The sequence below is a fragment of the Hemiscyllium ocellatum genome, chromosome 18 (assembly GCF_020745735.1).
Source record: "Hemiscyllium ocellatum isolate sHemOce1 chromosome 18, sHemOce1.pat.X.cur, whole genome shotgun sequence".
Classification (NCBI taxonomy): Eukaryota; Metazoa; Chordata; class Chondrichthyes; order Orectolobiformes; family Hemiscylliidae; genus Hemiscyllium; species Hemiscyllium ocellatum.
Window position 1 is genome coordinate 53,765,792 of NC_083418.1, and position 13,519 is coordinate 53,779,310.

At 42.3% G+C, this 13,519-nt stretch overlaps 1 protein-coding gene across 2 annotated transcripts in view; it reads left to right on the forward strand.

Moving 5' to 3' along the window:
* The window catches only part of LOC132824469 (basic helix-loop-helix ARNT-like protein 1), a 56,415-nt gene that overhangs the window by 15,764 nt on the left and 27,132 nt on the right, over window positions 1–13,519 (forward strand). The window contains exons 3-6 of one of the 2 annotated variants that reach the window (XM_060839016.1): window positions 2,079–2,117; window positions 7,488–7,529; window positions 8,048–8,205; window positions 9,999–10,078. In XM_060839016.1, coding sequence (XP_060694999.1) covers window positions 2,079–2,117; window positions 7,488–7,529; window positions 8,048–8,205; window positions 9,999–10,078 — 319 coding nt within the window. The remainder of the gene's footprint in view (window positions 1–2,078; window positions 2,118–7,487; window positions 7,530–8,047; window positions 8,206–9,998; window positions 10,079–13,519) is intronic. The other variant, XM_060839017.1, reaches the window with a different exon arrangement.

Genomic DNA, 13,519 nt, shown 5'->3' on the forward strand with positions numbered 1-13,519 from the left:
AAAAGAACACAGTAAATATGCAAAACTATAGTAGTTAAGAGTTCAGTGTGGATAAATGTGTAGGTCATTCACTTTGCATCTGAGAAAATAAATTGGCACATTTTCTAAACAGTGTAATATTAGGAGTTCAGAATGTTAAGGGGTTTGATAGGATAGACCTCGAGAAGCTATTTCTTCTTGTGGAAAATCCAGAACAAAGGAATACAGCCCAAGTCATGACAGTCACCCATTGAGCCAAATCATAGACCTCACTGGGGAAGGTAGTTACTCAAGAACTGTAGAACCTGAAATGACTGAGTTCTGGTATCAAATGGGTTTAGTTGAAAATGGTGATTGAATGGTTTGACCAAGTAACTATATTATCTAGCATTTTAAGCCATTGTAAGTTCATTTGTCACAGAAGTAAAAGGATTATTGTCCTTTTTTTTTCTCAGACTTGATGGCTTTTAGTTTGAAAATATGAAACAACTTAGCACATGTCCACTTCAGAAAGCTAGGAGTTGGGGAGAGAGAGACAGGATGGTGTAATGAGTTGTTTCAAATTGATCAGTAAGTGGCACCAGAGCAGAGTCTTTTTAACACTAATGAGTCACTTAGTTCGATCAAACAGAGTGCTTTCTGAGCTCTGACATTTTATGATCTATTAGATTTTGACTCACAGATTTAGCTATTTAGCCACTCCACAGACCAGTCAGTAATTAGACATTTTTCTATTTGGAAAATTTGTTTCCTGTTATAAACTCTCACTAATATAGTGAGTGCTAGGTCTTTTTTATTTCCATGAAGGCTTGATGTAGCTGGGAGTCACTGGATGTTGGATTTTAGTCACAATAGGCTTAGTTAAGGGAGGGGGCTGATCTTCACTGAATGATGTCAGTAAGATTTTTAATGACAAATTGATCACTTTTACTGATTTTTATTAACCAGCCTTTTAAAAAGTGTTTTTTTTTTGAGAGTCTATTTCAAGTTCTCAAACTGTTATTGTGCTATTTTGAATTATTGCTAAATACCTAAAATAGAATCTTTGTGAAATTTCATCTGTACTGTAGAGACCTTTTTAACAAGTGATAGTTCATACAATGTAATAGATGACTTTGTAAACTGTGAATCATCTTGATACACAGATAGGTGTGTTTATAGAGCGCCTTCCACCACTTCAATGTCCCAAAGTGCTTTACAGCCAGTGAAGTATATTTGAAGGTTTACCACTTCTGTGATGTAGGAAAGTGTATTAAGAGGTTATTCAAGTGTGGACATGGGTCATGGGATTTTGGTGCTTCGATTTTAAACATTGTCTATAGTCAACCCCACACTGTAAGGTTGGTGTTTTCATTAAATGTCGTAACAAGCTGTTTTTGTAGAACAAAGGGATATAGTTGACTCATACTACCTCATCATTGTGTTACACCTTTTTGAGCTGATAAATGCGTTGCTGGAAAAGCACAGGAGATCAGGCAGCATCCAAGGAGCAGGAGAATCGACGTTTCGGGCATAAGCCCTTCTTCATGAATTTTGATCCAAGTCTGTTATTCAGCCTTAACGTAGAATACAGAACATCTAGCTCTTGACTCCTCGTGTTCAGTCATGGACTCGCTCTCCCTAGCTTGTGTGCCCTCTTTCTGTCCACTCTGCCCCATCTTCTCATCCAAACCTTCATTTGTCCATTTGCTCCTACCTTCTGATTTGATCTGTGCCTCCCCCTCCCCATTCACCCCAACATTCATTGGGTTTCCCTTTTGGCATCTCGCCCATTGGCTCCCTTTTTCATCTGCCCACGCTTCCTTGGATTCTTTGCTTGTTCGCTTGCAATGTCTGCCTGGATCACTTTTCTTCTGCCATGGCCCTTTTATTCCACTGTCCACGCTACTTTTGTCCCTATATTTCCCTCTATCTCTTGTGCAAATATGCACAGAGCCCTTCTGCTTTGGGTGGTTCTATTTGCTGAAAAATTCCATGAGTCACGTTGGAATAAGAGATGGGAGTGTTAGGCTTGGACAGACTAATAATTCTGTAGCTGTTGTTTGCATTTTGGAACTGAGGAAAGCCTTCCAAAGACTATTTGTTTGTATTGCTTTCAGAGATGGGATGGACACTGACAAAGAGGATCAACACAACAGGTATAATCAGATTTTTTTTAAAATTGACACTTCATGCTTTAGAAGAGCTAATTGTTTTGTTTCTGGTCAACCTTAAATACACCTCATGTGAAAAATTTGGATAGTAGTAGTGAGTCAGATGTATTTGCTCAATTTCTTATTGATTCATGCACTTTTTACTTGAGTAATTTGCAGATCTCCATTGTCCTGAGGCATAGGATACTTTGTTTAATAACATGGGGACATATCATTGTGTTGGATATAAGTTAAAGTAGCAGCTTGCTTTTATATTGCACACTTTGACATAGTAAAATGTCCTATGGCAATCAAGAAATGGCACCTCCTGCTAAGCTTCCTTGTTCTGGAACAATGCTGTAATTTCCCTGTTATGACACTGAGCAGAAATTGCTAGGTTGACTTTTTTGCTTACATTGCCCAGGAGGCAACATAGCAAAATAAGTTGATCATCCTTCCAATTATAGAACCTGACTAATTCTGGTTCCACTGGCACCCATCCCACTATCATCTTCCAACAAATTGTCAACAAAACTAAACAAAAAATATCCATAAAACTTTGTGAATGTTAAACCATCCCTGGAAATGGCATCATGTTTTTGTTACCCCTGCACCTGACTAATTCATAGCTTTTCTGGCTGGTGCTTCAGCTAAACACTCCCTGAACTGAAATTCATCCAAAACAAACCTAGTTAATCCCCATCCCCTTGCCTGCTCATCAATCAGAGCAGCATTTCTTCCAAGTTAATAGGCTGGGGTTTCTGTGACAGTCTTTGACAGATCAGCACTCCACCCAACCCCCACAAAAAAAAATGAAGGAAGGTAGCTCCTCATGTTGACTGGGATCCCCCGCTCAGTCGAGGTAAAACGCTCAGAGACACAGTATAGTTTTACCTCCTTCATTTTTACTCCGGGCTCTGGAGGGAGAGAGCACAATCGCCTATGTGCACAGAGGCAGGAGTTCAAGGTCTTCACTCTGGAACAGCAGTTTCTTAATGAATTAATAGTAATTTTACAGGGAGGAGGATCTAGATAAGACAACATATGTATTGATTAGGTGACCATTACAATCAACGAGTGTCAATAGTGAAGATTAAGCCATCTGGTGTTACGCAATGAATGTTCTTAACCTTAACTGGCTTCACAATGAATACTTTTCACTTTGTTAAACTGACCTTATATGCTGAATGCTTCCAATATTGTTAAATGGCTCTACATAATGAATGCTTTTCTACCTTGTTAACCCATTGCCCTTGCCTTCAGCACCCTATTATTAACTGTAAGTTGTTATCTGATCTGAGTCCTGCTCAGCTGAACCTTGTGTTTCACAAAACTCAACTTAACTCTTTCCCTACCTGCTTACACCCTATACACGTTCTCATCCCCTCCTTTTATCATTTCATAATAACCAATGGCACTGCCAGCTTTCATAAGACTCTGACAGCTAGCATCTAAGCAAGTCATTGACACACAGGATACAATGATTATAAAAATAAATTACTAGTCCGTTACAGTAGATAGAATTTGATGAATCCTTCCATGTGGGAAAAAAATTCCCCAGGAGAGTTCTTAAATCCACAGGCCTTAGTGACCAGTCCATCCCCTCCAAGTTGAGTGGAAACAAGCCAGTTCTCCAAAAGCTCCTTCAGTAAAGTCCAACCTGAAAACAAAATTCAGTCTGTCCTTGCACACCACTCCAGAGAAATCTGATTTCTTGGATAAGGGCAGTTAAATACTTAATAAAGCTGAGGAGACTTCCATCCTTCCAGAGTTGCTGGAGGATACCAGCACACATGAGCGTGCAGCAGCAGCAGGCTAGGTGAATGCAGCATTCTTTGCTGCTTTTGCTCCCCTTCTGCTGTTAAATGTAACAAAGCCATCTGGCTGTTGTGATGTTAGCTTGATCAGGGAATCTTCATAATCACTTAAGTAATCGAAAGACAAGGCAAAGCTCACGTGGTTTAATATCCATAAGAAGATCACTGACAAAAAAAGGAAACCCCTAGCTCCTCTTCACTGTCGTTAGCTTCTTCACTTTTCATGCTCATGACTGGGGAGCTGATTGAATCTGTTGGGTCAGGCTGTGGAGGGGTGGGCTGTGGTCCAAAGGTGTGCTTTATCTGTGAATGGAGAAACTGTGGAGAAGATGTTAGCTGCTGAAAGTATCTTTGCATTTCCTCTCTCATTCCTTCCTTGCCAAGGTGGGTATCAGGATGAAGACAGTCACACATTTAACTACACTAAAAATTGTGTCTGTCTATTTCACATTCTTGAAGTGTGTTATTCTGTTCACTGTTTATGACATTATCAAGTTTTATATAACCCATGAACTTCTAAATTGTACTGCCTAAACAATTCAGTCAATTATAAACACCAATCAATGGTCCTGAAATCAAACCCTCAGGTACCTCGTTCAGGCTATCCAAAAATTATTTTCCTTTAACAAATTAATACCTGACTAATGTGAAAGCTGGCAGGAAAACTATCTCCAAAATCTGGAACAGCAAGAAGACAACAAGGTTGCCTGTGCTTAAGCCATTTAAGAGGCAGTTTCAGTTCAGATTTAAATCTCACACGTTTGTGGGAAACAAATGCAGAATATATTAAAATATGTTCTCCATATGAACGTACCTAAACATAGGTTTGAATCCCACTATGGCAGGTGGTGAAATTTGAATCCAATAAAACAAAACTAGCTTAATGGTGACCATGTAACCACTATTGATTGTCATTAGTGAACCAGATGGCTTTCTTAAAATGACCTTTAGGGAAGAAAACCTCTCAACCTTACCTGGTTTAACTTACATGTGACTCCACACCGTAAGAATGTGGTTTACTTTTAACTGCCCTCTGAAATAAGAGACAGTGAGGTCTGCAGATACTGGAGATCAGAGTTGAGTGAGTTGCTGGAAAAGCACAGCAGGTCAGGCAGCATCAGAGGAGCAGGGAAATCAACGTTTCAGACCAAAGCCCTTCATCAGGAATGAGGCGGGGAGCCTAGGGGCAGGGGGCGGTCGAGAGGTAAATAGGAGGGGGGTGGGTCTGGGGAGAAGGTAGCTGAGAGTGCAGTAGGTGGATGGAGGTGGGGGTAAAGGCGATAGATCAGAGAGGAAGGTGGAGCAGATTGGGAAGGAAGATTGACAGGTGGGACAGGTCATGGGGACGGTGTTGAACTGGAATGTTGGAACTGGGGTGAGGTGGGGCAAGGGGAAATGAGGAAACTGGTGAAGTCCATATTGATGCCCTGGGGTTGAAGTGTTTCGAGGTAGGAGATAAGACGACCTTCCTCCAGGCATCAGGTGGTGAGGGAGCAGCGATGGAGGAGGCCCAGGACCTGCATGTCCTCGGCAGAGTGGGAGGGGGAGTTGAAATGTTGGGCCATGGGGCGGTGGGGTTGATTCTTGAGGGTGTCCCGGAGATGTTCTCTGAAGCGCTCTGCAAAAAGGTGTCCAGTCTCCTCAATGTAGAGGAGACCGCATCGGGAGCAATGGATACAATAAATGACATTGCAGGTGAAGCTTTGATGGATGTGGAAGGCTTCTTTGGGGCCTTGGACAGAGGTGAGGGGGGAGGTGTGGGCGCAGGTTTTACAATTCCTGTGGTGGCAGTGGAGGGAGCCAGGAGGCTTGTTAGTGGGCATGGACCTGACCAGGTAGTCGCGGAGGGAATGGTTTTACGGAAAGCAGATAGGGATAGGGAGAGAAATATATCCTTGGTGGTGGGTCCATTTGTAGGTTGTAGCTGAAAATGTGTTGCTGGTTAAAGCACAGCAGGTCAGGCAGCATCCAAGGAACAGGAAATTCGACGTTTCGGGCCAGAGCCCTTCATCAGGAGGGCCATTTGTAGGTTGTGGAAATGTCGGCGGATGATGCGATTTATGCAAAGGTTAATGGGGTGAAAGGGGCTCTAACCTTCTTGTAGTTGGAGGGGTAGGGTTCACAGGTGGAGGTGTGGGATGTTGTTGAAATGCATTGGAGGGCATCTTCGACCACATATTGGCTCCATAGAACAGTCCATCTTACGGAGTTATACCGGCACCACTCTCCACCTGTTCCTTCGCTGACTGCATTGGCACCACCTTGTGCTCCCACAAGGAGGTTGAGCAATTCATCAACTTCACCGACACATTCCACCTTGACCTTAAATTCACTTGGACCATCTCTGACACCTCGCTCCTCTTCCTAGACCTCTCCATCTCCATTAAATGAGGACCAACTCAACAAACCCTCTGACTCCCAGAGCTACCTGGATTATACCTCTTCCCACCCTACCTCCTGCAAAAATGCAATCCCATATTCCCAATTTCTCCGCCTCCGCTGCATCTGCTCCCTGGAGGATCAGTTCCACCACAGAACACACCAGATGGCAGCCTCCTTTTAAAGACCACAATTTCACCTCCCATGTGGCTGAAGATGCCCTTCAATACATCTCATCCACGTCCTGCACCTCCACCCTCAAGCCCCACTCCTCCAACCGCAACAAGGACAGAAACCCCTGGTCCACACCTTCCACCCACCAACCTCAGCATAAATCACATCATCTGCCGACATTTCCGCCACCTACAAATGGACCCCATCACCGGAGGTATATTTGCCTCCACGCCCCTTTCTGTTTTTCGTGAAGACCATTCCCTCCGTGACTACCTAGTCAGGTCCATGCCCCCTAACTACCCACCCTCCTGTCCTGGCACCTTCCCCTCCCACCGCAGATATTGCAAAACCTGGGCACAGCCCCCACCCTGTCCTTTACATTCCAAGGCCCCAAAGCAGCCTTCCACATCCATCAAAGTTTCACCTGCACATCCACCAATGTCATTTATTGTATCCGTTGCTCCCGGTGCGGTCTCCTCTACATTCGGGAGACTGGATGTCTCCTCAGAGTGCTTCAGAGAACATCTCCGGGAAACCTGCACGAATCAAGCCCACCGCCCCATGGCCCAACATTTCAACGTCCCCCTCCCACTCTGCCAAGGACATGCAGGTCCTGGACCATCTCTATCGCCGCTCCTTCACCATCTGACGCTTGGAGGAAGAATGCCTCATCTTCCGCCTCAGAACCCTTTACCCCAGGGCATCAATATGGACTTCACCAGTTTCCTCATTTCCCCTTCCCCCACCTTACCCCAGTTCCAACCTTCCAGCTCAGCACCATCCTCATGACCTGTCCTACCTGTCATTTTTTTTCTAAGCGCAGCCTTGGTTTAGTGGCGAATGCTTACTTTAAATCAGTGAACCCGATCATTTGAATGGTGTCAATCAGTTCCATTTGCAAATCTAAATTTCAAATATTTTTCACAACTTAAGCCAATGCGTCCACCAAAATATTTCTGTGAATATGATGGGTTTTATCATAATTTTACATATCTCTCTTATCTAGGATGGAATGTACAGATCAACACGGCAAAGTCAAAAATGCCAGGTAATCCTCCAGTTCTTTGTACTGTATTTTTAAAGCTCAGAATCAGAACTCAAGAAGCTGGGATTGTTCTTCTGAGGAATAAAAAGAATAACTGGGAAATTGCAATAGAAATTTCCCCAAAAAATCGGGAAGCAAATGGATTAAACTGGCAGGGTAGCCAATAATTAAACGACTCCGAGGCAGTGTGTGTCAACATACACATTGGAGGATGAAGAACCTCTCTGACATTTTCTTGGGCTGGAAATGGACAGTAAATGTTGAAACAAACACAGAAATTGCTGCAAAAACACAGCAGGTCTGGCAGCATCCGTAGGAGAAAGCAGAGGTCACATTTCAGGTCCAGTGACCGCCCCCCCACCTCCAATAAGAACATGTTGACAAAGCATTTTAAAAAGGATTGAATCCTGTTATTCTGTAAAATATCAATTAAAGTGCATCCACCAAAAATCATTTTACAGTGCAACTGTCTATTAAGCTGAATCTAGGAGAGTTATTACATTCTATTGCTCACATTTCAGAGAGGCTCATAGCCAGATTGAAAAGCGGCGTCGAGATAAGATGAACAGTTTTATCGATGAGTTGGCATCGATGGTGCCAACATGCAATGCCATGTCACGGAAGTTGGACAAGCTCACTGTGCTTAGGATGGCTGTACAGCACATGAAGACCCTAAGAGGTAAGGAACTAGGAAGTGGAAGTTGGCTGCAATTTTGTGATGGCCAACAAACCTATATGAGATTTGTTTATTTGTTGCATAAACAATTCTTCTATTGTTCAAACTGCATTGTGCACAAGCACTGAAATTGGAAGACTGTAAAAGACCTAGGTCCCTCTGGCTTCACCTACAAGCCTGGTAGTCACCTAATACAATAACAATGGAGTTTTGGCAAGTTATAGAAGCCAGATGTGATGGCTTTGTGATTATGTTACTTAAGAGCCATAGAGATATACAGCATGGAAACAAATCCTTTTAGTCTTAAATCAGTTTAGTCCCATTTACCAACATTGAGCCATATACCCCTGACCCCTTCCTATCCAAATTCCCATCCAGATGCCTTTTTAAATATTGTAATTGTACCAACTTCCACCAGTTCCCCTAGCAGATCATTCTACATATGCGTGAAAAAGTTGGCCCTTGGGTCGTTTTTAAATCTTTCTCTCACTCTAAATCTATGCGCTCTAATTTTGGACTCTGGTGCCCTGAAGAAAAGACCTTGGCTATTCACCCTATCTATGCCCCTCATGATTACTTAACTGGTAATCCAGCCACCTGGACTACAGCTCAGATATGTGTTCAATGGCAGTTGGGATATTTAAATTTCGTGAATTAAATAAATCTTAAATTCCAAAGAAAATTTCCATACTGGCAACCATCAACCAAGCAGATTGTCAGAATGTCCTTTAGGGAAGAAGATCTGTTCTTATTCAACCTAGCTTTGTTTGTGATTTCATATCCATAATACTGTTGGTTTTTTTTTAACTCAATTATCTCTGATGGGGCTGAGTAAGTGACTCAGTTGTATTCTCTGCAGCCTGGTCAAGAGAAATTAGGAGATGAGGCATAAAGGCTGGCCTCACCCAGGGACTCCCACGTCTGAATAAGTGAAGAAAATATATTTGATCTCTATCAATGAGTCTGCCCAGACTCAAAGTAAGGAAAACTCTCAATGCTGGAGAGCTTTGGAAAAGTGGAGGTCCGAAACCATCTGTTCTACAGCGTATCAGTTTCCCTTTCTGAAGTTATGATAAGGCAACTCTAAATTCCAGTGAGAAAATTATGGAATAAAATGGAATAAATCTGTAGCAATTGCACAATCAAACTGGGATAATATGTTGTAAATCAAGCCCCACTACTCCTGGAGTCATACAGAAGATTTGAATTGAAGCTATGTACAGTCCCCCGATTTACCTGACTGTCAGACCAAAATTGATTGGAAGCAGAGGCCAGATTTCTGTACTAAACATGAGTTATTACCTATTCTAAGTAAGTAATCTATAGCTACAGGTAAACCGATATAAACCGTTAGCATATAACATCATGTACTAAAACTCTAATTCCCCACTTCAACTCTCTCCTTTACACTCCGGCATGCATACATACATACGTTCACACACCCACACACACAGTCATGGTGAAAAGGCTAGACAGACAGTTTCGGTGATCTTTGCTTCCCAGTTCCAATGTTGAGATGATCCTCCTTTGGCTGGCCACACCCTTGGTATTCAGTTGTCTTTCTCTGGTAAGATTCACTGGTTTTTTAAGAAGTGGAGTGACTGATTCACTTGGAAATATCTGATTTATCAAAAGTCACAACTCTCAGTAACTGCTGCAGGAAAGGTAATTGGTCTTTACTGCAGCGAACAGCAGCTTCAGCTGGGGAGAATAATGGTTTGAAATGGAATTAAATTTTCAATCTAATCTGATTTTAGTATTAATCCTTATTTCTGTTTTATCATTTGTGATTTCAGGAGCCACCAATGCTTACTCAGAGGCTAACTACAAACCTGCCTTCCTTTCTGATGATGAGCTGAAACATCTTATCCTCAGGGTATATTTTTATTTTTCACTAGTTCCTTTTTAATAAAATGATCATTTGGTTTGCAGTCTCTATAGGCCTCTTGCTATGTTTATGAACCCTGACGAAAGTGGGTACAGCAAGATGCTGGAGATCAGAGTCAAGATCAGAGTGGTGCTGGAGAAGCACAGCAGGCCAAGCAGCATCTGAGGAGCAGGAAAAACCAACATTTTGGGCAAAAGCCATTCTTCAGGCATCTGATGTTTATGAACCCTGTCTATTTCTACAATACTCAGGGTATTGTGTTTTGTGTAACACATCAGAGTTATGAAAAAAGTGAACCAGTTTCTAACTACTTTCTTGATCTTAAGAAAGTCTGACTTCACCTAGGGACTGAGCAATAAACTGTCAAGAGTCATACACCACAGAAATAGACCATTCGGCCCCTAGAAAAATATTCAATAAGAATTATCTCCGAATTGACCTCTGAATTGTGGGTTTTAGATCACTTCCTTGCATATGAATCACGAAAATGACAAATTGGGCTCAGTAGTTAGTGCTGCTGTCTCTCAACACCAGGGGCGCGTGTTCAGTTTCACCCTCAGATGACTGATTGTATGGATTTTGCATGTTCTCCCCGTGTTTGCAAGGGTTTCCTTCAGGTGCGCTGGAGTCCTCCCAAAGCCCAAAGATGTGCAGGTTGGGTGGATTGGCCATGCTACACTGTCCCCTAGTGGCCAGGGGATGTGCACGCTAGGTGGGCTAGCTATGGTAAATGTGGGGTTATAGGATTGGGGTCTGGGTGTGGATGGGACACCCTTCAAAGGGTCAGTGTTGATTAAATGGGCTGAATGTCCTCATTCAACACAGCTGAGTTTCTATGATTCGAAATTAATTAGCAGTGCACCACCAGGATAGTGCTTTATCAGTGAACAATGCCACAGATGTTCTACTAGTACAGCCTGCTCCACTTATCCCAGAAATAAGTTGGAACTCTCTACTATTGGGAGTGGCTGAGGTGATTGGTACAGATATATTTAAAGGGTCACTAAATAAATGTTTATGAACCCTGACGAAAGTGGGTACAGCAAGATGCTGGAGATCAGAGTCGAGATCAGAGTGGTGCTGGAGAAGCACAGCAGGCCAAGCAGCATCTGAGGAGCATAAGATGATATAAGATGATATTGATGTATTGGCGTATTTTATGCTGCATTTGCAATGTAATAGTCAGTGGACCTATACCACTGAAATTGTCCTGCTATGTACGATGGCTGATATAAAGCAGCATGTGGTCTTGTTACTTTTTATTTGTAACTAACTTTCTTTGAAATACAGTCAGTATTTAGTCTAAATAAGTGGAGGTGTAGTGATGTACATACAGGGGATTTGAAAAACTTAAGTATACAGAAGATATTAAATATTAACCCAATATTAATTACCTACATTAGTTCTTACATTCAGTACATATTGTCAAGGTGGAAGCGTGTGAGTAAACATAGGAATTTCTGAATTATTAAGCAGACGCTAAATTTCCAACAACTTTTGAAATTGATATTAATGTAATTGGATAATGGTCATCACTTTGTCTTACATAACTACCCATCATTTAAAAATATCACCTAGCAAAAGAAGCAAGTCCTTAGGTTCTTAAGTAGTCATCAAGGATAGACTTCAGGCAGGAATATGAATGCAGCAAGTCTTGCAAATATCTGACTTTCACATTGGAGTTGATCCAGTGTCATCAGTTCCAAGCTGTGCAAGCTGCATTCACCTCATACATGGTTAAGTACAACTTGTTTGTGCCCATATGTAGGGAAAGTGTCATTGCCATATCCATAAATTCTGAATGTTTCTAGAAAATTGACAGAAGAGTCACTATTCTCTTTGTGACAGAGAAGCAAAGCAGATATGCAATAATTGGATAAAATTTGTGAATGTCTTACAGTAAAACAGGAACATATGTCAGGGAGAAGGCCATTTGCATTCAAGCTGTTTCCATAATTCAGCATATCTCAACTTTATCCACCCGCCTTGGTTGCATATTTATTTATACCCTTGTCATATAATGATCCATTGATCTCAGATTCAGAAAATGGTTAACTGAGTTAACATCTATTACTTTATGTGGCAGAGAGTTACACATTTCTACCACCCTTTACATAAGGAAGTGTTTCCTCACTATGCTTCTAAATGGCTTGATCCTGATTAGAATCAGGACCTCTCCCTGAGACCCTCCATCAGCGAAAATAAGCTTCTACCTCCTCCAAGAGTTCCTTACAAAAATAAAAGTTATACCTTAACTCACTACATTGCAGAAAATGCAAGCCTAATCCCTCTTTGTGATCTAACCCTTTGAGCCTTTCAATTGAAGTTGCATATAGTTCACGTGTTTTGCAGCCATAGCTGATACAGTGGTAGCCTTCTCTTGAAACTTTGAAGCAGAGTTTGATGGGTTGAGTGCAGATATCAAGGGGACAGGGAAATGGAATTAAAGTAATTCCATAATTCAAAGGTCTAGAATCACAGCCAGTGAGTTTCATCCCTGCTATCAAATAGTATCCACCTAAAAGAAGTGTGAAGTTAGGTGCAATGTAGCAAAGGGAGCCAGGTAGGTGATGCAATGTTTAAGGTAGTTAGGAGTGTGTGGAAGAAATCGGGTCTGGGTGGGGCAAGGAAGGGTAGAAGTCAGGCCTGGAGGTAGAGAAGGGAATGGTGGTGATTGAGAGGGATAGGGAGAGAAGAGACTGAGTGGAGGTTGGGAACATGGGGAGGAAGCCCACTCAGATCCAGAGTTGGATGAGGGGGGTTGGAGGAGTGGGAAAGTGGGGAACTAGTCTGGAGCAGGGAAGAGGGTTTGAATCCAGAGTGGGTCATGCTGGGGACTGATGATATTGGGAGTGATGGGTTATGGGCTCCCTGGGAGTGAAATGGGTTTGGGGGGGTTGGTGAAGGAAATGGTTTTCTACGGAGTCGGGGAGGTAAACGATGTAGAGAGTCAACTTTATTAGGTTTGGTGGTTGGGGGGAAGTGGTGGGAGGAAGAAGAGACCAGCTCCTGGAGGGAGGCAGGAAGAGGATGCCAGGTTATGGTCTGGAAGGTGTAAATGGTCAGGGGGCTTGTAGTTGGGTTTATGTGGGGTTGGTTGAATAGTTATTCAGGGTCAGACAATGTGTTCAGTAATCTAACTTTTTCTGAGTAACTATTAACTTAATTTCACCTGAACCTTTTGAATTCTCTGAGTTAGTGGATGTTTTCAGAAGGTTCCAAATGTTGAGGAATTGCCAAGTGGAATCTTCAATTTCCTGTGTAATTTTTTTGAAGTTTGCTACAAAGAGGATCCTGCAGGATCTTATGTGCAGCTCCCATCTGCACTGGCCAGTGACAAGTCCAGATTACTCCCTCTGTATTCAGTCCCCCAAAATTGTTCATAATTTTTAAGGCAGCTTCTCAGACAAGAGAAACTTAGCCTTTCAA